The sequence below is a fragment of the Populus nigra genome, chromosome 19, assembly GCF_951802175.1.
Source record: "Populus nigra chromosome 19, ddPopNigr1.1, whole genome shotgun sequence".
Classification (NCBI taxonomy): domain Eukaryota; kingdom Viridiplantae; phylum Streptophyta; class Magnoliopsida; order Malpighiales; family Salicaceae; genus Populus; species Populus nigra.
The window spans coordinates 12,991,131-13,013,624 of NC_084870.1; the positions used below are offsets into that span (position 1 = coordinate 12,991,131).

Genomic DNA, 22,494 nt, shown 5'->3' on the forward strand with positions numbered 1-22,494 from the left:
CAAAAAAAAAAAAAAACAAGATAGGCTGGATTCGAACTCTTTTTTCTAACGGACATCCATAGTTGTAAAACCTCAATTCGGAGCAAGGCTGGTGACATGGTTAGAAGGGTCCATGGGTTGACCAATACAAAATTTTAAAATGATCAAATAAATGTTATTTTAATAAAGAAAAAAAAAATTAATTAACTGATAATTAGGTTTTGTCCGAATCAACAAATTAACGTATATTTTTTATCAGATCAACCGAGCTTCTTTTTTTCCTTCTTTTTTTTCAACTCATACTAATTTATACCCTTTAGATTAATTAGATCTGAAGTCTATCTACCATACATATGAGTGCATATATATATATATATCAAACTACTCCTAGTTATTACACTCGATCGATTGAAAATTCTATTATCGTGTCATTTTGTATTTTTATTTCTTTTTTAGACAATAACATTGTAATGTTCATCGATTGTTATATATTATCAATAGCCTGCTGTATATGGTTGCCTTTCTTTTTAGTTTCTCCTCTCTCTCTCTCTCTCTCTCTGCATATATAAATCTTCCAAAACCTAAGCACATCATCACAGATACCTTATCCGACGTCTTTATATTACAGAAATTCATTTAAAACCAATACAATTATTGATAGAATAATTCTATCAATAAATTGCAATGATAATTACAAGCAGAATATTTTTTAGTTTTTTTATCCTTTTATATAAGTTTTATTTCTTTAATTATAATTTTGTCATTTTTTTAATTTGATTTTTATTTTTTTATTGGCTCTTTTACAAAAATTTTATTAATTTTTAATTTTATTTTTCCATCAAAGTTTATAGTGTTTTATTTTTTTTTTTTAAAAAAATTGGTTCTCATTCTTTTATTTCTTTGTTGGAGGTATTTTTCTTTTAAATTTAACCCTCCATTCAAAAACTTTTATTTGCCCTCTAATTTATTTTTTATTTTAATTTTCACCATGATTCTTTTAATTACTATTTTTTATTTTAGATTTGTTTGTGTTGTTAATTTTTACCCTCTGTTTTATTTTTCAACGTTTAATTTGTTAGGGATTATACTTCACCATTTTTTCATGCATGATGTTTCCGGTTTAATAATCCAGATTTTTTTTAAGAATTGACTTTATTGTTTTCTTTGATTTTTTATATAGAATTATTTCGATCTCATGACTTGAGCTATAAATTTTGCAGCACACCATGAGTTGACTCGCCTTTTATTATCTATATTACATATTTATTGCAATATCTCTGGTTGAATTAGATTTTTATTCTTTTTTTTATCTAATTTTACACCTTTATGAATTTTTTCACATGGTTTCATGTTTTTTTTTAAGAATTATTTGTTTGTAGTTATTGCATATTCTTTTATCATCTAATTAAATTTAAACCAACTTAAAAGAATGAACATAACTTCAACTTCAACAGGACCATTCGGCCACCATAGGGTATTTGCCATAACAGAAACAGAGGAGAGCTTGGGACTTTTACCCATAAATTAGCCTACAAGACAATAATCCCAGCCTTCGACTCCATTAGCAACAATCTGAGGAGGGACTGTAACAAACCAGTTTCCATTCTCCTTCAGTGGATGACCCAGAAACTCAAGCATTCAAAGATGTCCCTTCTAGGCACACCAAGATCACTCCATTTCTTCTTGTGATTTGCTATATTTTCCCGAGTTGAGAAGAGAAATAATAAGATTAAGGAGAACGTGAGCAGGATTTATATAGAAGAAAAACCAGTGACAACGATATCTGGCTTAAAGCATTTTCGCAAAAACAAATACCGAAACAAATGGTCTTAAGTTTATCCAAGAACATTAGGAAAAAAGAAAAAGGAAAAAACTTACAGAGTCGAGACACGTTTCTTATTAATGGATCACCAAGTCTTGAAAGGGACCAAAGGTTCGACATCAGATGATGATAGAGCTTGATCAACTTGAAAACTGCTGCAAGTAATTGATGTAGAAGCATCATCCCACGCACTGATTACTTCAGCCGTGATGCTCTGATCAGCTTCTTCGTTATTTTGTTGAACGTCCTTCTTTTGTGACAATTGAATGATCCTCTCCAACTCTGATGTGACTTGTTTCATTGTCGGTCGCTTTTTTCCGTTCAAATTCAAGCATCTCATTGCAATATTAGCCACACCGATGACATCCTCCTTGGGGCAGTGCTCCTTAATTTGAGCATCAACAATATCAAAAATTCTGTTCTCTTCCATCAGAAGAACAAAATGTGCAGCCAAATTTTTGCGTTCTTGTGACTGGTATGTAAGAATTGCTTTTTGTCTAGTTAAGAGCTCAGCAAGAACTACTCCAAAACTATAGACATCACTCTTATCTGTATACTGACTGGACCAAAAGTATTCTGGGTCCAAGTAACCAAAGGTGCCTTGCACATTAGTCGTCAAATGAGTTTGATCAACGGAGAGTGATCTTGAAGTCCCGAAATCGGCAATCTTTGCTCGATACTTGTGATCTAAGAGTATGTTGGTGGACTTTACATCTCGATGATAAATTGGAATGGAAGCTGCTGAGTGAAGATAGCAAAGTGCTCCGGCAGTTTCAGCAGCAATCTGTAATCTCATTTCCCATGATAAAGGGAACTCCTCATTTTGGCGATGGAGATACTCGGAAAGAGTTCCATTAGGAATAAATTCATAAACTAAAAGAGGAACTTCTGCCTCCAAACAGCAACCAAGTAGCCTGACTATATTTCTTTGGTTGATTTGCGAAAGAATACAGACCTCGTTGATGAATCCTTCAAGGTTTTCTTCACCCACCACTGTGGACCTTTTGACCGCAACAATTACTCCATCTGGTAGCATCCCTTTGTACACGGTACCTTGGCCACCTTGACCAAGTATCCTGTTCACATTGAAACTATCTGTGGCGGTTTCCAACTCCTCTGAGCTAAATAATTTGGTTTTGGAAATACCACCCTGATCACCTGAGGATAATTGTTGCTGTAACAAGAGACCACCATTCTGTCTGAAAAACTTCTGTTTCAGTTCGTTGCTCTTCCTTTTCTCCATGATTCTGTACAGCCACCACCCACCAATGAGCAGTAACAACACCCCAACAACTCCAACAACAACTGCATTTCTCAGGGGAAAAAAACAATAATAATAATTTCATGATTTGTCATTATTTAATGTTCACATTAATAGTCTCTTTTGGAAGATGGTAAACCCGCATTAATAAAAAAAAATTAAGAAACAAAAAACTTCAATTTTTTTTTAGAGAACATAGATGTACCATGTTCCTAAGCAATTTTAATATTTAATAAGATAAATCGCTCAATCTAAGCCTACTCTTCAATATGTATTAATATATAAAAGTATATTTTTATCAATTATAAAAATTCTGTAAGTTATAATATAATAGATATATATATGAATATCTATCTATACATATTATACGTTTGAGTCATGTTAATCAATAAGCAATTTTGAAATTTTATTATTCCTTTAAAGTTATAAAGAATTTAAATTTGTTTAAAAAAATTAATTTTTTTTGTTTCATGAAATTTTCAAGAAAGACAAAGATGATCCACTATTTCAGCATCTTCGAAAAGGTTTTGTCCTAGCTTTTCAAGAATAAAAAAATTATTCCTTTAAAATTTTGAAGATTTTTTTTTTAATTATCATGAGATTTTCAAGAAAGACAAACGTGGAGCACTTCTTTCTTTCTTTCTTTCTTTCTTTTTTAAATCCTATGTTAGAATAACTTTGAGTGGCATATATATGCAACAAAGCAGTAGCGAGGGAAGTGGCCATCACTTTTCAATTATTTTCAAATAAAACTCTACGATTGAAGATTTTCATATTTTGAATATTTTTTAAAATAAAAAATAAACTAGTTTTTCGATTAGTCTAATTTTGTAAGTGAAATATATTAGTTCGGTTCTTTTGTTTTGAGCCCAAAAGGCAAAGCCCTAGTAAATGATAGCCCAACTTATTGTTATGGATGGATGGATTAATAAATTACGTATAGGATAGTTGAAAAACAAGGGCACCTGCCACTGCCACTGCCACGTATTGAAGTGGATGCACATTAATTACCTGAAATAATAATTGTGATGATGCCAAACCCCCTGCAGCCTACTTTGCCATCACCGCCCATGCCAAGTGGACATTTACATTCGTAATCCCCAATGGTGTTGTGGCATTTACCATGACATGTGTATTTCTTGGGATCCTTGCACTCATCAATATCTGCAAACATAACACTTTATGAATTGACCTTAATTCAATACAATTTAGTCTGCACGAATATAAATTCTAGAAAAGTTCTGAGAAGTTGTTTTGTTTCATCAATATCTGAGAAGAGGAATGAACAATCTTTTAATTTCAATTACGTAACTACTGAAGGCATCTGTCACTTTACCTTGGCATCCTTTTTCAAGATATGGGCTTCCTTCGAACCCTTTTTTGCATGCGCAACGATATCCTTGGCCATTATCAGAGTAATTGCAATTTGTATTGATGCCACAAGCATATGAACTCTTATTGGCCCGAGCCTCTTCGCATGTCTCGGTTTGAGCTACCCATTCGATCACAACATTTGACGTATCATTATGTTTTGGAGTACGAGAGAGTTGCCAATCCGACAGGTCAAGGGAGTCTTTGTCCTCAAGGAATGCAAAGCCACAGGGGTTAAATTCGGAAACATACATGTGGTTGTCATTGCTCCCAATGGTAATATTCAGAGACTTGAGACCCTTGGGAATCGAGGTCTGGCAGCATCCAGAACCTGAGCAGGGATTATTCTTTGACATGTTAGCATTTACAGTACATAAAGAGAGACAACCAACCCCGGATGTCTCTTCCTTGTTGGTCACCACGGAAATGGTATCACAACCAACTGCTGTGAACATATTTCTAGAGTCTGAAAATGTGTAGGCTGGTCCAAGTGAGATAGACCGATTGAAAAGCTGCGACTGTCGCCCTGATTTTTCATAGCAATCGAACGATGTAAAAATGCCTACAGTGATTGTGCCATTCAGCAATGATATATTGCGAGCAGGCATGTTCTCTCCAAGCCACAGTTCATGATGACCATCATCAGTAGAAGTACAATTTAGAAAGAAGTTTTCATTCATGGCACATCTTCGTTCCCCAATCCCAAACGGGTAAGGAACAATAACATCCCCACACCTTTCTTGGCAGCCATCTCTCACATCTGGATTTGCTGTTGCTCCTGTTACTGCAGCCACTATCATCAGCAAAAACACCCACCTCTGAAGTATCATTTTCTATACACCACCCAACTTAATAAATGTATATACAAAGAAGCTCCAAACCAACTCTCTCCCGCTAATTTTTAATTGTGCAACTTCATTTCCTGGTAGACAATATATAGCTAAGAGAGACTGACAGAAAACACTCATCATATGACCAATTCCGAGATGATCAGGTCAATGAAGTCTTGCGAGTCCTTTCTTCGATCTTTCTTTTATAGCAATCCAAAATTAACCCAAATGTGATGTAATTAGATTTATTGTATTTAGATTTCTATTCTTTCAAGTTCGGAAAATATCCCATCCGAAGTCATGAGCCGATGAGGCCCCAGTAATTAATGAATCATGAAGACTAAAATAAATGATGTGAAAGAAACCAAAAAGAGAAACAGACAGGGAAAAGAAAAGTCCCTCCTGAGAATACAGTATACCCCACAAAGGCAGCCATATTGGAATATTTTCTTGTTTCTGCAAGCTAGGGTTCCCTTTCCTCAATAAAAAAGGGTATGGTGTTAACAAAGTTATCTCATTGGGAAATTTACTTCTGAGTATGAGCATAACTTTATCATAGTAAACTTCAACAGGACCAGCCGAGCTCCATAGGGTATTTGCCACAGCAGAAACAGTGGAGAGCTTGGGACGTTACCCATAAATTAACCTACAAGACAATAATCGCAGACTTTGGCGCTATTAGCAACATTCATGTATAGTGATTTCGGTATTATAATGCAGGTTAAGATTTTAAAAGTTAATAGTAGTAATTGATTTTTTTATTTTATTTTATTTTTATTTTATTTTGACTTTGTTAATAAATAAGATTATTGAGATGTTTTGGGAATATTATTAGGATATATTTTCATTATAATATTGACAAGCATTCATATTTTACAAAGAATCGTTGTTTTTTCCTGTTTTATATGATGTTGATAATTACTTGAACATTATATTTTTTATTTTTTAAAAATATTTTATTTTTTTATATTTTTTATACAATAAAAAAAAAGTTAACATATGATGTAACACTGGCTAGTGTTACCTAGAAGTGGTGAAGCATTGTACCAAGAAAAGCAATGAGGCCAATTCTTTTGGAAAATTTAGTCTTTCTTGTATTATTTTATTTTTTAATCTTATTGGAAAATATCCCATCCTAAGTCAATAGACAATGAGGCCTGAAGACAAAAACAAATGTTGTGAAGGAAACTATATATATATAGGAGAAACAGACAATGAAAAGAAAACTCCCTCCTTATAATAGTACTGTTCTATCGGGATACTCCACCACTTAGACAGCTATTTTGGAATATTTTTACGTCCACGTCAAATATCTAAACAACGAAAAGAAAACTTCATTTTGTCTACCTAATCTATAAAACATATCTACTTTACGTCCACGTCAACAACTTAACAATTTTAGAAAGATTTACAATTACATCATAATTTATTATTTGTTTTTTGTGGAGCCCTAGATTGATGAAGCAATTGAAGTCCTTAACAAGAAAATAGAATATATATGCAATTGAGCGACTAGTTGTCGTGATCAATCGTGTAATTTGTTCCGTTCTTGTTTTGGGTTCGATCTTTTATATGTATATTTGTCATTCCCGTGGTGTCTAACCTGCTCCTGGGCTTGCATGATGTCCAGTGGACCGTGGGGAATAGTTGTGGTGCGCGCAAGCTGGGCCGGACACCCCACGTGAATCAAAAAGAAAAAAAAAAGAAAATAGAATATATTTCCTAATGATACCCCACCACATGCACATAGGTTCCCTTTTCCTCAAGGTATGTTTTCTCATTGGAAGATTTACTCTTTGAAAAGGCTTTCATACCTCTTTGAAAAACTGCAGTGCCGTGGTCTTCATGCTGCCGGCCCCTTCATTGAGAGCACGTGCTCGAGCTGTTCTTTGAAGGGGGAGGCGACTGTGAGAAAATGATTTTCGTGGAATATTACTTCCTCACCAAAGGAAAACTTGTGCATGAATTTTAATTGGGAGCAAGCATCTAGAAGCGCGACATGAAGGCTGATAGAAATCCAATCAGTAATGGTTTATCACTGGAAATCAATTTCACCAAATCCCAGATCTCACTCGAATATTGAAAATATCAAATAAACAAGAAAATGCTGGTGTTTGGCTCACCCTGTTTTTGTGTGTCACCCCATATAACTTGTCAGCAACCTTCACGAGTTCTGGCCTGAAAGTGGTGGTTATAAATTGTGTGTTGGCCATATCAGCCAGGCGACGAATCATGTCTAGCGAACAAAGTAATCAAGGATCACCTCCAATGGTTACATCTGATGAATAAACAATAGCTAAATACAATACAGGGCACACATAACTACAGCACTTTCACTACTAAAAAATGGGGCTATTAGCATCAGAATTTAACAACGAATTATAGATCAGTTGCTAAATTCAGTAACAAATTTGCAACGAATTGCTTATATATTATTTTTTAAATATTAGCAACAGCATTGACGATAACATCTTGGCCAAGGCTTTCAAGACTGATGTTGCCACCGTTCAAGCTCTCAAGGCTGGTCTTAAACCTTGAGGATGGGCTCCATAATTACCATTCTTTACTTGTTATTCTTCTTATGTTTTACTTTCTTCCTACTCTCTCTTTCAATCTCCTGATGATTTGTATTGAACAATCGCCCCCAATAGTCTAACAGGCCCGTTGATAAATTGTTCGTTTGTTCTTCGCACAATCACATTGCTAGCGTCTCAATTTCTTGTTTCATAATAATAATAATTATATTCCATTACCCATGTTTTGAGTCTTCATCGGAAATGTAATGTTCGTATCTTGTGTTTTGTTAAATTTCCCGTGCGAGCAGTGAAGGATATGTTACTGCAAGCTTTAGCTGAGAACCAAACTGAATTTGCAACTTGCAAAACAGCAGTCTTTCACACTTGCTTTGCTAAATGGAAGCTATGTTCTTTGCTCTGTACATATTTCTCTCCTCCTTCTTCAGCCCCATTGTTCTTCATAAAGAAAAAAATGAAAAATTAACTAACGATTCTATGATGCGGAATAAATATGTTTATAACAAAATCGTAAGTCTTAATAACAAGGAAACAATAACTCCAGCCATTGACTCTCTTTTATATATATTTGGCACTTTCAAACTCTACTCACTCTATATAGATGGTGTAAAACTTAAGGAAATTGAGTCATTAAGTATGGGAACCAAATAACATTATTTATAGCCAAAGCTTCCATCAAGCTTTAATGGCTATGTCCCACATATTTATTATATCATGGGTAATTATAAGTAAACCACTTTAAGAGTTCATAAATGTGAATGTTACATCATTAAAGTAAACCACTTTAATAGTTCATAAATGTAAATGTTACATCCTTAAAAGTGAACCACTTTAAAAGCTCATAAATATACCTTTAAAATCGACCACTTTAATAGTTCATAAATGTGAAGGAGAGTTAGAGAGTTGTTTATAATGACTCTATCAAAAACGGTCAACATTCTCGCACTTGGTCCACATTTATAATCTAATATTTCATCTTAAACTTATAGACAATATGTTTTAGTAATAAATACATGAATCATGGCGATAGGTCCTCTAATTGATGAATATTATCTTCCATATATTACTATGTATTTATTTTTTAAAACATTATAATTTATGTGGCAACAAGTTCTTAATGAATAAACCCTATGTTTATTCTTGGTCCAACAGAAATGAATTTAGGTTGGCTTGCCCTTGTTATCTATATTATATATTTATCACAATATCTCTGGTTGAATTAGATTTTTAATTTTTTTTTAATCTAATTTTGCACCTCTATGAATTTTTACACATGGTTACACGTTTTTTTTTTTTTTAGAATTGTTTGTTTGTAGTTGTTGCATATTCTTTTATCATCTAATTAAATTTAAACCAACTTAAAAGAATGAACATAACTTTAACTTCAACAGGACCATCCGGCCACCATGGGGTATTTGCCATAACAGAAACAGAGGAGAGCTTGGGACTTTTACCCATAAATTAGCCTACAAGACAATAATCCCAGCCTTCGACTCCATTAGCAACAATCTGAGGAGGGACTGTAACAAACCAGTTTCCAATCTCCTTCAGTGGATGACCCAGAAACTCAAGCATTCAATGATGTCCCTTCTAGGCACACCAAGATCACTCCATTTCTTCTTGTGATTTGCTATATTTTCCCGCGGTGAGAAGAGAAATAATAAGATTAAGGAGAACGTGAGCAAGATTTATATAGAAGAAAAAACAGTGACAACGATGGCTTAAAGCATTTTCGCAAAAACAAATACCGAAACAAATGGTCTTAAGTTTATCCAAGAACATTAGGAAAAAAGAAAAAGGAAAAACTTGCAGAGTCGAGACACGTTTCTTATTAATGGATCACCAAGTCTTGAAAGGGACCAAAGGTTCGACATCAGATGATGATAGAGCTTGATCAACTTGAAAACTGCTGCAAGTAATTGATGTAGAAGCATCATCCCACGCACTGATTACTTCAGCCGTGATGCCCTGATCAGCTTCTTCGTTATTTTGTTGAACGTCCTTCTTTTGTGACAATTGAATGATCCTCTCCAACTCTGATGTGACTTGTTTCATTGTCGGTCGCATTTTTCCGTTCAAATTCAAGCATCTCATTGCAATATTAGCCACACCGATGACATCCTCCTTGGGGCAGTGCTCCTTAATTTGAGCATCAACAATATCAAAAATTCTGTTCTCTTCCATCAAAAGAACAAAATGTGCAGCCAAATTTTTGCGTTCTTGTGACTCGTTTGTAAGAATTGCTTTTTGTCTAGTTAAGAGCTCAGCAAGAACTACTCCAAAACTATAGACATCACTCTTATCTGTATACTGACTAGACCAAAAGTATTCTGGGTCGAAGTAACCAAAGGTGCCTTGCACATTAGTCGTCAAATGAGTTTGATCATCGGAGAGTGATCTTGAAGTCCCGAAATCGGCAATCTTTGCGCGATACTTGTTATCTAAGAGTATGTTGGTGGACTTTATATCTCGATGAAAAATTGGAATGGAAGCTGCTGAGTGAAGATAGCAAAGTGCTCCGGCAGTTTCAGCAGCAATCTGTAATCTCATTTCCCATGATAAAGGGAACTCCTCATTTTGGCGATGGAGATACTCGTAAAGAGTTCCATTAGGAATAAATTCATAAACTAAAAGAGGAACTTCTGCCTCCAAACAGCAACCAAGTAGCCTGACTATATTTCTTTGGTTGATTTGTGAAAGAATACAGACCTCGTTGATGAATCCTTCAAGGTTTTCTTCACCCACCATTGTGGACCTTTTGACCGCAACAATTACTCCATCTGCTAGCATCCCTTTGTACACGGTACCTTGGCCACCTTGACCAAGTATCCTATTCACATTGAAACCATCTGTGGCAGTTTCCAACTCCTCTGAGCTAAATACTTTGGTTTTGGAAATACCACCTTGATCACTTGAGGATAAATGTTGCTGTAACAGTAGACCACCATTCTGTCTGAAAAACTTCTGTTTCAGTTTGATGCTCTTCCTTTTCTCCATGATTTTGTATAGCCACCAGCTACCAATAACCAGTAACAACACGCCAACAACTCCAACAACAGCTGCATTTCTCAGGGGAAAAATAATAAGAATAATAATAATTTCATGATTTGTCATTATTTAATGTTCACATTAATAAAAAAATAATAATAAGAAACACCATAAGCAAGAACTCCTAATTTTCTTTTAGAACATAGGTTGTACCATGTTCCTAATTTTTTTAAATATTTAATAAGATAGATCGCTCAATCTAACCCTACTCTTCAATATGTATTAATATATAAAAGTATATTTTCATCAATTATAAAAAGTCTATAAGTTATAATATAATAGATATGAATATCTATACATATTATATTATACGATCGAGTCATTAATCATTATTAATTGCAAAAAAATGTTAATCAATAAGCAATTTTGAAATTTTATTATTCCTTTAAAGTTATAAAGAATTTAAATTTGTTTTAAAAAATTAATTTTTTATGTTTCATGAAATTTTCAACAAAGACAAAGATGATCCACTATTTCAGCATCTTCGAAAAGGTTTTGTCCTAGCTTTTCAAGAAAAAAAAAATTATTCCTTTAAAATTTTGAAGAATTTTTTTTTTAATTATCATGAGATTTTCAAGAAAGACAAACGTGGAGCACTTCTTTCTTTCTTTCTTTCTTTCTTTTTTTTTTTAAATCCTATGTTAGAATAACTTTGAGTGGCATAAGCAACAAAGCAGTAGCGATGGAAGTGGCCATCACTTTTCAATTATTTTCAAATAAAACTCTACGATTGAAGATTTTCATATTTTGAATATTTTTTAAAATAAAAAATAAACTAGTTTTTCGATTAGTCTAATTTTGTAAGTGAAATATATTAGTTCGGTTCTTTTGTTTTGAACCCAAAAGGCAAAGCCCTAGTAAATGATAGCTCAACTTATTGTTCTGGATGGATGGCTTAATTAATTACATATATGATAGTTGAAAAACAAGGAACACCTACCACTGCCACGTATTGAAGTGGATGCACATTAATTACCTGAAATAATAATTGTGATGATGTCAAATCCTTGACAACCTACTTTGCCATCACCATGCATGCCCAGTGGACATTTACATTCGTAATCCCCATTGGTGTTGTGGCATTTACCATGACATGAGTATTTCTTGGGATCCTTGCACTCATCAATATCTGTAAACATAACAAATTATGAATTGACCTTAATTCAATACAATTTAGTCTACACGAATATAAATTCTAGAAAAGTTCTACGCATTTAGAAGTTGTTTTGTTTCATCAATATCTGAGAAGAGGAATGGACAATCTTTTAATTTCAATTACGTAACTACTGAAGGCATCTGTCACTTTACCTTGGCATCCTTTTTCAAGATATGGGTTTCCTTCGAACCCTTCATTGCATGCGCAACGATATCCTTGACCATTATCGGAGTAGTAGCAATTTGTATTGATGCCACAAGCATATGAACTCTTTTTGGCCTGAGCCTGTTCGCATGTCTCGGTTTGAGCTACCCATTCGATCACAACATTTGATGTATCATTAGGTTTTGGGGTTCGAGAGAGTGGCCAATCCGACAGGTCAAGGGAGTCTTTGTCCTCAAGGAATGCAAAGCCACAGGGGTTAAATTCGAAAACATCCGTGTGGTTGTTAAAGCTCTGAATGGTAATATCCAGAGACTTGAGACCCTTTGGAATCGAGGTCTGGCAGCATCCAGAACCTGAGCAGGAATTATTCTTTGACATGGTAACATTTACAGTGCATAAAGAGAGACAGGCAGCCCCGAATGTCCCCTCCTTGTTGATCACCGTAGCAGTGGTATCACAACCAACTGCTGTGAACATGTTTCGAGAGTCTGAAAATGTGAAGGGGCCTGATCGAAGTGTCATAGACTGATTGAAAAGGTGCGACTGCCACCCTGACTTGTCATAGCAATCGACCGATATATCAATACCTACAGTGACTGTGCCATTCAGCAATGATATATTGCGAGCAGGCATGTTCTTTCCAAACCACAGTTCAAGATGACCATCATCAGTGGAATTGCAATCTAGAAAGAAGTTTTCATTCATGGCACATCTTTGTTCCCCAATCCCAAACGGGTAAGGAACAATAACATCCCCACACCTTTCTCGGCAGCCATCTCTCACATCTGGATTTGCTGTTGCTCCTGTTACTGCAGCCACTAGTAGCAACAACATCATCAGCAAAAACACCCACCTCTGAAGTATCATTTTCTATACACCACCACCTAACTTAATATATGTATAGAAAGAAGCTCCAAACCAACTCTCTCCCGCTAATTTTTAATTGTGCAACTTCATTTCCTGGTAGACAATATATAGCTAAGAGAGACTGACAGAAAACACTCATCATATGACCAATTCCGGGATGATCAGGTCAATGAAGTCTTGCGAGTCCTTTCTTCGATCTTTCTTTTATAGCAATCCAAAATTAACCCAAATGTGACGTGATTAGATTTATTGTATTAAGATTTCTATTCTTTCAAGTTCAGAAAATATCCCATCCGAAGTCATGAGCCGATGAGGCCCCAGTAATTAATGAATCATGAAGACTAAAATAAATGATGTGAAAGAAACCAAAAGGAGAAACCGACAGGGAAAAGAAAAGTCCCTCCTTAGAATACAGTTCTATCGGGATACCCACCACATGGGCAGCCATTTTTGGAATATTTTACGTCCACGTCAAATATCTAGTCAACGAAAACAAAACTTAATTAGAAGTATCATAACCGTTTTTTTTTTAAAAAAATTATTTTAAATATATTAAAATAATATTTTTTTATTTTTAAAAAATTATTTTTGATATCCACACATTAAAATAATCTTAAAACATATTAATTTTAAAAAAAAATTTAAATCTTTTAAAATTTTTTTGAAAACAGAATGCCAAACACAACTCTAATCTATAAAACATATCTACTTTACGTTAACCGTTAACAACTTAACCATTGCATTATACAACATAATCATTTATTTTTTTGTTTTAAAGTTTGTTTAAAAAAATAAAAAAAATATTCTTATTTTAAATTATTTTAATGTGTTAATGTTAAAATAAGTTTTGAAAAATAAAAAAATATTTTAATATATTTTTAAGTGAAAAAAATTTAAAAAACATATGTTAAGACACTGCTAAATGTGAAGTGAATCACGGGCACCAAAATTACTAAATGATATCTTTAATTATCTCAGGAATGGGAAAGATTTAACGTGGACATGCATGGGAGCTTTGGCAGCACCTTAATTTCCCAGGTCATTTTCAGCCCATGATATGCCTACAAATTTTGAAATCTGAATGAAATCTCCTCTTAAATATATTCTAAGACCTGAAATGTAATTAAGAATTTGTAACAAGAAACAGAATTATTTCTGTTAAGAATACCATTATTATTATTATTATCACTAATCATTTCTTCATTAATTGTTGTTTTGTTGCTGCTGCTGCTATTATCATTAATGTAATTAATTAGTGAATTAATTAGGAGTGTATCTTAATGATTAGTAGGTTAATTAATACAAACTCAAAGGGTCCTATTTCTTCAATTATTTTTTTAATTGTGGTACTTTGATAATTTTTTTATTTACTGTGTTAAAAAAAAAACCCCTCTTGGTTCAGCTTCTCTTTTTTCTATGATGCACTTCCTCCCACCTCTCAATTTCTTTTTCTTTTTATTATTATCGTGGGGTGTCCGGGCCAGTTTGCGCGCACCACGACTATTCTCCACGGTCTACTGAATATCCTGCAAGCCCAGTGAGCAGGTAAGGCACCGCGGGGATGACAGGCGTACACATAAAAGATCGAACTCGGGACGGGGACAAAACAAGTCACACGATTGACCACTGAACTAGATCCTCAAGTGCACCTCTCAATTTCTTTGTTGATATCTTGTGGTGACCACATCCGCTGGCATGTAACTGTTGTAGACCGACGTCTGTGGTCCCAATTCTTTTGGAAAATTCTGCCTTTCTTGTATTATTATTTTTAATTGTATTGGAAAATATCTCATCCTAAGTCAATAGACAATGAGGCCTGAAGACAAAAACAAATGTTATGAAGAAACTATAGGAGAAACAGACAATGAAAAGAAAAGTCCATCCTCATAATACAGTTCTATCGGCATACCCCACCACATGGGCAGCCATTTTGGAATATTTTATTCTTTCTGCAAGCCAGGTTCCCTTTTCCTCAAGGTATGTTTTCTCATTGGAAGATTTACTTCTTGAAAAGGCTTTCATACCTCTTTGAAAAACTGCAGTGCCATCAGCCATGGTCTTCACGCTGCCGCTTCATTGAGAGCACGTGCTCGAGCTGTTCTTTGAAGGGGGAGGCGACTGTGAGAGAATGATTTTCGTGGAATATTACTTCCTCACCAAAGGAAAACTTGTGCATGAATTTTAATTGGGAGCAAGCATCTAGAAGCGCGACATGAAGGCTGATAGAAATCCAATCAGCAACAGTTCCAAGAAAGAGAATTTTCCGATATTTAAATAACAGAACATATTGAAAAACATGAACGCTGATAGAAATCCAATCAGTAATGGTTTATCACTGGAAATCAATTTCACCAAATCCCAGATCTCACTCGAATATTGAAAATATCAAATAAACAAGAAAATGCTGGTGTTTGGCTCACCCTGTTTTTGTGTGTCACCCCATATAACTTGTCAGCAACCTTCACGAGTTCTGGCCTGAAAGTGGTGGTTATAAATTGTGTGTTGGCCATATCAGCCAGGCGACGAATCATGTCTAGCGAACAAAGTAATCAAGGATCACCTCCAATGGTTACATCTGATGAATAAACAATAGCTAAATACAATACAGGGCACACATAACTACAGCACTTTCACTACTAAAAAATGGGGCTATTAGCATCAGAATTTAACAACGAATTATAGATCAGTTGCTAAATTCAGTAACAAATTTGCAACGAATTGCTTATATATTATTTTTTAAATATTAGCAACAGCATTGACGATAACATCTTGGCCAAGGCTTTCAAGACTGATGTTGCCACCGTTCAAGCTCTCAAGGCTGGTCTTAAACCTTGAGGATGGGCTCCATAATTACCATTCTTTACTTGTTATTCTTCTTATGTTTTACTTTCTTCCTACTCTCTCTTTCAATCTCCTGATGATTTGTATTGAACAATCGCCCCCAATAGTCTAACAGGCCCGTTGATAAATTGTTCGTTTGTTCTTCGCACAATCACATTGCTAGCGTCTCAATTTCTTGTTTCATAATAATAATAATTATATTCCATTACCCATGTTTTGAGTCTTCATCGGAAATGTAATGTTCGTATCTTGTGTTTTGTTAAATTTCCCGTGCGAGCAGTGAAGGATATGTTACTGCAAGCTTTAGCTGAGAACCAAACTGAATTTGCAACTTGCAAAACAGCAGTCTTTCACACTTGCTTTGCTAAATGGAAGCTATGTTCTTTGCTCTGTACATATTTCTCTCCTCCTTCTTCAGCCCCATTGTTCTTCATAAAGAAAAAAATGAAAAATTAACTAACGATTCTATGATGCGGAATAAATATGTTTATAACAAAATCGTAAGTCTTAATAACAAGGAAACAATAACTCCAGCCATTGACTCTCTTTTATATATATTTGGCACTTTCAAACTCTACTCACTCTATATAGATGGTGTAAAACTTAAGGAAATTGAGTCATTAAGTATGGGAACCAAATAACATTATTTATAGCCAAAGCTTCCATCAAGCTTTAATGGCTATGTCCCACATATTTATTATATCATGGGTAATTATAAGTAAACCACTTTAAGAGTTCATAAATGTGAATGTTACATCATTAAAGTAAACCACTTTAATAGTTCATAAATGTAAATGTTACATCCTTAAAAGTGAACCACTTTAAAAGCTCATAAATATACCTTTAAAATCGACCACTTTAATAGTTCATAAATGTGAAGGAGAGTTAGAGAGTTGTTTATAATGACTCTATCAAAAACGGTCAACATTCTCGCACTTGGTCCACATTTATAATCTAATATTTCATCTTAAACTTATAGACAATATGTTTTAGTAATAAATACATGAATCATGGCGATAGGTCCTCTAATTGATGAATATTATCTTCCATATATTACTATGTATTTATTTTTTAAAACATTATAATTTATGTGGCAACAAGTTCTTAATGAATAAACCCTATGTTTATTCTTGGTCCAACAGAAATGAATTTAGGTTGGCTTGCCCTTGTTATCTATATTATATATTTATCACAATATCTCTGGTTGAATTAGATTTTTAATTTTTTTTTAATCTAATTTTGCACCTCTATGAATTTTTACACATGGTTACACGTTTTTTTTTTTTTTAGAATTGTTTGTTTGTAGTTGTTGCATATTCTTTTATCATCTAATTAAATTTAAACCAACTTAAAAGAATGAACATAACTTTAACTTCAACAGGACCATCCGGCCACCATGGGGTATTTGCCATAACAGAAACAGAGGAGAGCTTGGGACTTTTACCCATAAATTAGCCTACAAGACAATAATCCCAGCCTTCGACTCCATTAGCAACAATCTGAGGAGGGACTGTAACAAACCAGTTTCCAATCTCCTTCAGTGGATGACCCAGAAACTCAAGCATTCAATGATGTCCCTTCTAGGCACACCAAGATCACTCCATTTCTTCTTGTGATTTGCTATATTTTCCCGCGGTGAGAAGAGAAATAATAAGATTAAGGAGAACGTGAGCAAGATTTATATAGAAGAAAAAACAGTGACAACGATGGCTTAAAGCATTTTCGCAAAAACAAATACCGAAACAAATGGTCTTAAGTTTATCCAAGAACATTAGGAAAAAAGAAAAAGGAAAAACTTGCAGAGTCGAGACACGTTTCTTATTAATGGATCACCAAGTCTTGAAAGGGACCAAAGGTTCGACATCAGATGATGATAGAGCTTGATCAACTTGAAAACTGCTGCAAGTAATTGATGTAGAAGCATCATCCCACGCACTGATTACTTCAGCCGTGATGCCCTGATCAGCTTCTTCGTTATTTTGTTGAACGTCCTTCTTTTGTGACAATTGAATGATCCTCTCCAACTCTGATGTGACTTGTTTCATTGTCGGTCGCATTTTTCCGTTCAAATTCAAGCATCTCATTGCAATATTAGCCACACCGATGACATCCTCCTTGGGGCAGTGCTCCTTAATTTGAGCATCAACAATATCAAAAATTCTGTTCTCTTCCATCAAAAGAACAAAATGTGCAGCCAAATTTTTGCGTTCTTGTGACTCGTTTGTAAGAATTGCTTTTTGTCTAGTTAAGAGCTCAGCAAGAACTACTCCAAAACTATAGACATCACTCTTATCTGTATACTGACTAGACCAAAAGTATTCTGGGTCGAAGTAACCAAAGGTGCCTTGCACATTAGTCGTCAAATGAGTTTGATCATCGGAGAGTGATCTTGAAGTCCCGAAATCGGCAATCTTTGCGCGATACTTGTTATCTAAGAGTATGTTGGTGGACTTTATATCTCGATGAAAAATTGGAATGGAAGCTGCTGAGTGAAGATAGCAAAGTGCTCCGGCAGTTTCAGCAGCAATCTGTAATCTCATTTCCCATGATAAAGGGAACTCCTCATTTTGGCGATGGAGATACTCGTAAAGAGTTCCATTAGGAATAAATTCATAAACTAAAAGAGGAACTTCTGCCTCCAAACAGCAACCAAGTAGCCTGACTATATTTCTTTGGTTGATTTGTGAAAGAATACAGACCTCGTTGATGAATCCTTCAAGGTTTTCTTCACCCACCATTGTGGACCTTTTGACCGCAACAATTACTCCATCTGCTAGCATCCCTTTGTACACGGTACCTTGGCCACCTTGACCAAGTATCCTATTCACATTGAAACCATCTGTGGCAGTTTCCAACTCCTCTGAGCTAAATACTTTGGTTTTGGAAATACCACCTTGATCACTTGAGGATAAATGTTGCTGTAACAGTAGACCACCATTCTGTCTGAAAAACTTCTGTTTCAGTTTGATGCTCTTCCTTTTCTCCATGATTTTGTATAGCCACCAGCTACCAATAACCAGTAACAACACGCCAACAACTCCAACAACAGCTGCATTTCTCAGGGGAAAAATAATAAGAATAATAATAATTTCATGATTTGTCATTATTTAATGTTCACATTAATAAAAAAATAATAATAAGAAACACCATAAGCAAGAACTCCTAATTTTCTTTTAGAACATAGGTTGTACCATGTTCCTAATTTTTTTAAATATTTAATAAGATAGATCGCTCAATCTAACCCTACTCTTCAATATGTATTAATATATAAAAGTATATTTTCATCAATTATAAAAAGTCTATAAGTTATAATATAATAGATATGAATATCTATACATATTATATTATACGATCGAGTCATTAATCATTATTAATTGCAAAAAAATGTTAATCAATAAGCAATTTTGAAATTTTATTATTCCTTTAAAGTTATAAAGAATTTAAATTTGTTTTAAAAAATTAATTTTTTATGTTTCATGAAATTTTCAACAAAGACAAAGATGATCCACTATTTCAGCATCTTCGAAAAGGTTTTGTCCTAGCTTTTCAAGAAAAAAAAAATTATTCCTTTAAAATTTTGAAGAATTTTTTTTTTAATTATCATGAGATTTTCAAGAAAGACAAACGTGGAGCACTTCTTTCTTTCTTTCTTTCTTTCTTTTTTTTTTTAAATCCTATGTTAGAATAACTTTGAGTGGCATAAGCAACAAAGCAGTAGCGATGGAAGTGGCCATCACTTTTCAATTATTTTCAAATAAAACTCTACGATTGAAGATTTTCATATTTTGAATATTTTTTAAAATAAAAAATAAACTAGTTTTTCGATTAGTCTAATTTTGTAAGTGAAATATATTAGTTCGGTTCTTTTGTTTTGAACCCAAAAGGCAAAGCCCTAGTAAATGATAGCTCAACTTATTGTTCTGGATGGATGGCTTAATTAATTACATATATGATAGTTGAAAAACAAGGAACACCTACCACTGCCACGTATTGAAGTGGATGCACATTAATTACCTGAAATAATAATTGTGATGATGTCAAATCCTTGACAACCTACTTTGCCATCACCATGCATGCCCAGTGGACATTTACATTCGTAATCCCCATTGGTGTTGTGGCATTTACCATGACATGAGTATTTCTTGGGATCCTTGCACTCATCAATATCTGTAAACATAACAAATTATGAATTGACCTTAATTCAATACAATTTAGTCTACACGAATATAAATTCTAGAAAAGTTCTACGCATTTAGAAGTTGTTTTGTTTCATCAATATCTGAGAAGAGGAATGGACAATCTTTTAATTTCAATTACGTAACTACTGAAGGCATCTGTCACTTTACCTTGGCATCCTTTTTCAAGATATGGGTTTCCTTCGAACCCTTCATTGCATGCGCAACGATATCCTTGACCATTATCGGAGTAGTAGCAATTTGTATTGATGCCACAAGCATATGAACTCTTTTTGGCCTGAGCCTGTTCGCATGTCTCGGTTTGAGCTACCCATTCGATCACAACATTTGATGTATCATTAGGTTTTGGGGTTCGAGAGAGTGGCCAATCCGACAGGTCAAGGGAGTCTTTGTCCTCAAGGAATGCAAAGCCACAGGGGTTAAATTCGAAAACATCCGTGTGGTTGTTAAAGCTCTGAATGGTAATATCCAGAGACTTGAGACCCTTTGGAATCGAGGTCTGGCAGCATCCAGAACCTGAGCAGGAATTATTCTTTGACATGGTAACATTTACAGTGCATAAAGAGAGACAGGCAGCCCCGAATGTCCCCTCCTTGTTGATCACCGTAGCAGTGGTATCACAACCAACTGCTGTGAACATGTTTCGAGAGTCTGAAAATGTGAAGGGGCCTGATCGAAGTGTCATAGACTGATTGAAAAGGTGCGACTGCCACCCTGACTTGTCATAGCAATCGACCGATATATCAATACCTACAGTGACTGTGCCATTCAGCAATGATATATTGCGAGCAGGCATGTTCTTTCCAAACCACAGTTCAAGATGACCATCATCAGTGGAATTGCAATCTAGAAAGAAGTTTTCATTCATGGCACATCTTTGTTCCCCAATCCCAAACGGGTAAGGAACAATAACATCCCCACACCTTTCTCGGCAGCCATCTCTCACATCTGGATTTGCTGTTGCTCCTGTTACTGCAGCCACTAGTAGCAACAACATCATCAGCAAAAACACCCACCTCTGAAGTATCATTTTCTATACACCACCACCTAACTTAATATATGTATAGAAAGAAGCTCCAAACCAACTCTCTCCCGCTAATTTTTAATTGTGCAACTTCATTTCCTGGTAGACAATATATAGCTAAGAGAGACTGACAGAAAACACTCATCATATGACCAATTCCGGGATGATCAGGTCAATGAAGTCTTGCGAGTCCTTTCTTCGATCTTTCTTTTATAGCAATCCAAAATTAACCCAAATGTGACGTGATTAGATTTATTGTATTAAGATTTCTATTCTTTCAAGTTCAGAAAATATCCCATCCGAAGTCATGAGCCGATGAGGCCCCAGTAATTAATGAATCATGAAGACTAAAATAAATGATGTGAAAGAAACCAAAAGGAGAAACCGACAGGGAAAAGAAAAGTCCCTCCTTAGAATACAGTTCTATCGGGATACCCACCACATGGGCAGCCATTTTTGGAATATTTTACGTCCACGTCAAATATCTAGTCAACGAAAACAAAACTTAATTAGAAGTATCATAACCGTTTTTTTTTTAAAAAAATTATTTTAAATATATTAAAATAATATTTTTTTATTTTTAAAAAATTATTTTTGATATCCACACATTAAAATAATCTTAAAACATATTAATTTTAAAAAAAAATTTAAATCTTTTAAAATTTTTTTGAAAACAGAATGCCAAACACAACTCTAATCTATAAAACATATCTACTTTACGTTAACCGTTAACAACTTAACCATTGCATTATACAACATAATCATTTATTTTTTTGTTTTAAAGTTTGTTTAAAAAAATAAAAAAAATATTCTTATTTTAAATTATTTTAATGTGTTAATGTTAAAATAAGTTTTGAAAAATAAAAAAATATTTTAATATATTTTTAAGTGAAAAAAATTTAAAAAACATATGTTAAGACACTGCTAAATGTGAAGTGAATCACGGGCACCAAAATTACTAAATGATATCTTTAATTATCTCAGGAATGGGAAAGATTTAACGTGGACATGCATGGGAGCTTTGGCAGCACCTTAATTTCCCAGGTCATTTTCAGCCCATGATATGCCTACAAATTTTGAAATCTGAATGAAATCTCCTCTTAAATATATTCTAAGACCTGAAATGTAATTAAGAATTTGTAACAAGAAACAGAATTATTTCTGTTAAGAATACCATTATTATTATTATTATCACTAATCATTTCTTCATTAATTGTTGTTTTGTTGCTGCTGCTGCTATTATCATTAATGTAATTAATTAGTGAATTAATTAGGAGTGTATCTTAATGATTAGTAGGTTAATTAATACAAACTCAAAGGGTCCTATTTCTTCAATTATTTTTTTAATTGTGGTACTTTGATAATTTTTTTATTTACTGTGTTAAAAAAAAAACCCCTCT

General features: G+C 34.2%; 3 protein-coding genes across 3 annotated transcripts; all 3 read right to left on the reverse strand.

The window, feature by feature from the left end:
• Positions 1-1,400: 1,400 nt before the first annotated feature.
• Positions 1,401-5,454, reverse strand: LOC133679821 (wall-associated receptor kinase-like 8). The gene is made up of 4 exons (XM_062102526.1): positions 4,399-5,454; positions 4,074-4,226; positions 1,858-3,106; positions 1,401-1,672 (listed from the first exon to the last, which is right to left on the reverse strand). The coding sequence occupies exons 1-3, from the start codon at positions 5,261-5,263 to the stop codon at positions 1,887-1,889; spliced, it is 2,238 nt and encodes a 745-aa protein (XP_061958510.1). The 5' UTR covers positions 5,264-5,454; the 3' UTR covers positions 1,401-1,672; positions 1,858-1,886.
• A 4,009-nt stretch (positions 5,455-9,463) lies between these two features.
• Positions 9,464-13,294, reverse strand: LOC133679858 (wall-associated receptor kinase-like 8). The gene is made up of 3 exons (XM_062102574.1): positions 12,154-13,294; positions 11,822-11,974; positions 9,464-10,856 (listed from the first exon to the last, which is right to left on the reverse strand). The coding sequence occupies exons 1-3, from the start codon at positions 13,031-13,033 to the stop codon at positions 9,637-9,639; spliced, it is 2,253 nt and encodes a 750-aa protein (XP_061958558.1). The 5' UTR covers positions 13,034-13,294; the 3' UTR covers positions 9,464-9,636.
• Positions 13,295-17,530: 4,236 nt separating this feature from the next.
• LOC133679866 (wall-associated receptor kinase-like 8) lies at positions 17,531-21,362 on the reverse strand. Its single transcript, XM_062102584.1, has 3 exons — positions 20,221-21,362; positions 19,889-20,041; positions 17,531-18,923 (listed from the first exon to the last, which is right to left on the reverse strand). Exons 1-3 carry the CDS (start codon positions 21,098-21,100, stop codon positions 17,704-17,706), a joined length of 2,253 nt encoding a protein of 750 aa, XP_061958568.1. The 5' UTR covers positions 21,101-21,362; the 3' UTR covers positions 17,531-17,703.
• Between the last annotated feature and the right edge of the window lie 1,132 nt (positions 21,363-22,494).

Bases quoted from the DNA above. Each gene is read 5' to 3' on its own strand.
- LOC133679821 (XM_062102526.1), bottom strand. From the start codon at position 5,263: ATGATACTTCAGAGGTGGGTGTTTTTGCTGATGATAGTGGCTGCAGTA. The intron at 4,227-4,398 runs GTAAAGTGACAG...TTATGTTTGCAG, and splicing joins TCTTGAAAAAGGATGCCAAG to ATATTGATGAGTGCAAGGAT. The intron at 3,107-4,073 runs GTAATTAATGTG...TGAGAAATGCAG, and splicing joins CATCACAATTATTATTTCAG to TTGTTGTTGGAGTTGTTGGG.
- LOC133679858 (XM_062102574.1), bottom strand. From the start codon at position 13,033: ATGATACTTCAGAGGTGGGTGTTTTTGCTGATGATGTTGTTGCTACTA. The intron at 11,975-12,153 runs GTAAAGTGACAG...TTATGTTTACAG, and splicing joins TCTTGAAAAAGGATGCCAAG to ATATTGATGAGTGCAAGGAT. The intron at 10,857-11,821 runs GTAATTAATGTG...TGAGAAATGCAG, and splicing joins CATCACAATTATTATTTCAG to CTGTTGTTGGAGTTGTTGGC.
- LOC133679866 (XM_062102584.1), bottom strand. From the start codon at position 21,100: ATGATACTTCAGAGGTGGGTGTTTTTGCTGATGATGTTGTTGCTACTA. The intron at 20,042-20,220 runs GTAAAGTGACAG...TTATGTTTACAG, and splicing joins TCTTGAAAAAGGATGCCAAG to ATATTGATGAGTGCAAGGAT. The intron at 18,924-19,888 runs GTAATTAATGTG...TGAGAAATGCAG, and splicing joins CATCACAATTATTATTTCAG to CTGTTGTTGGAGTTGTTGGC.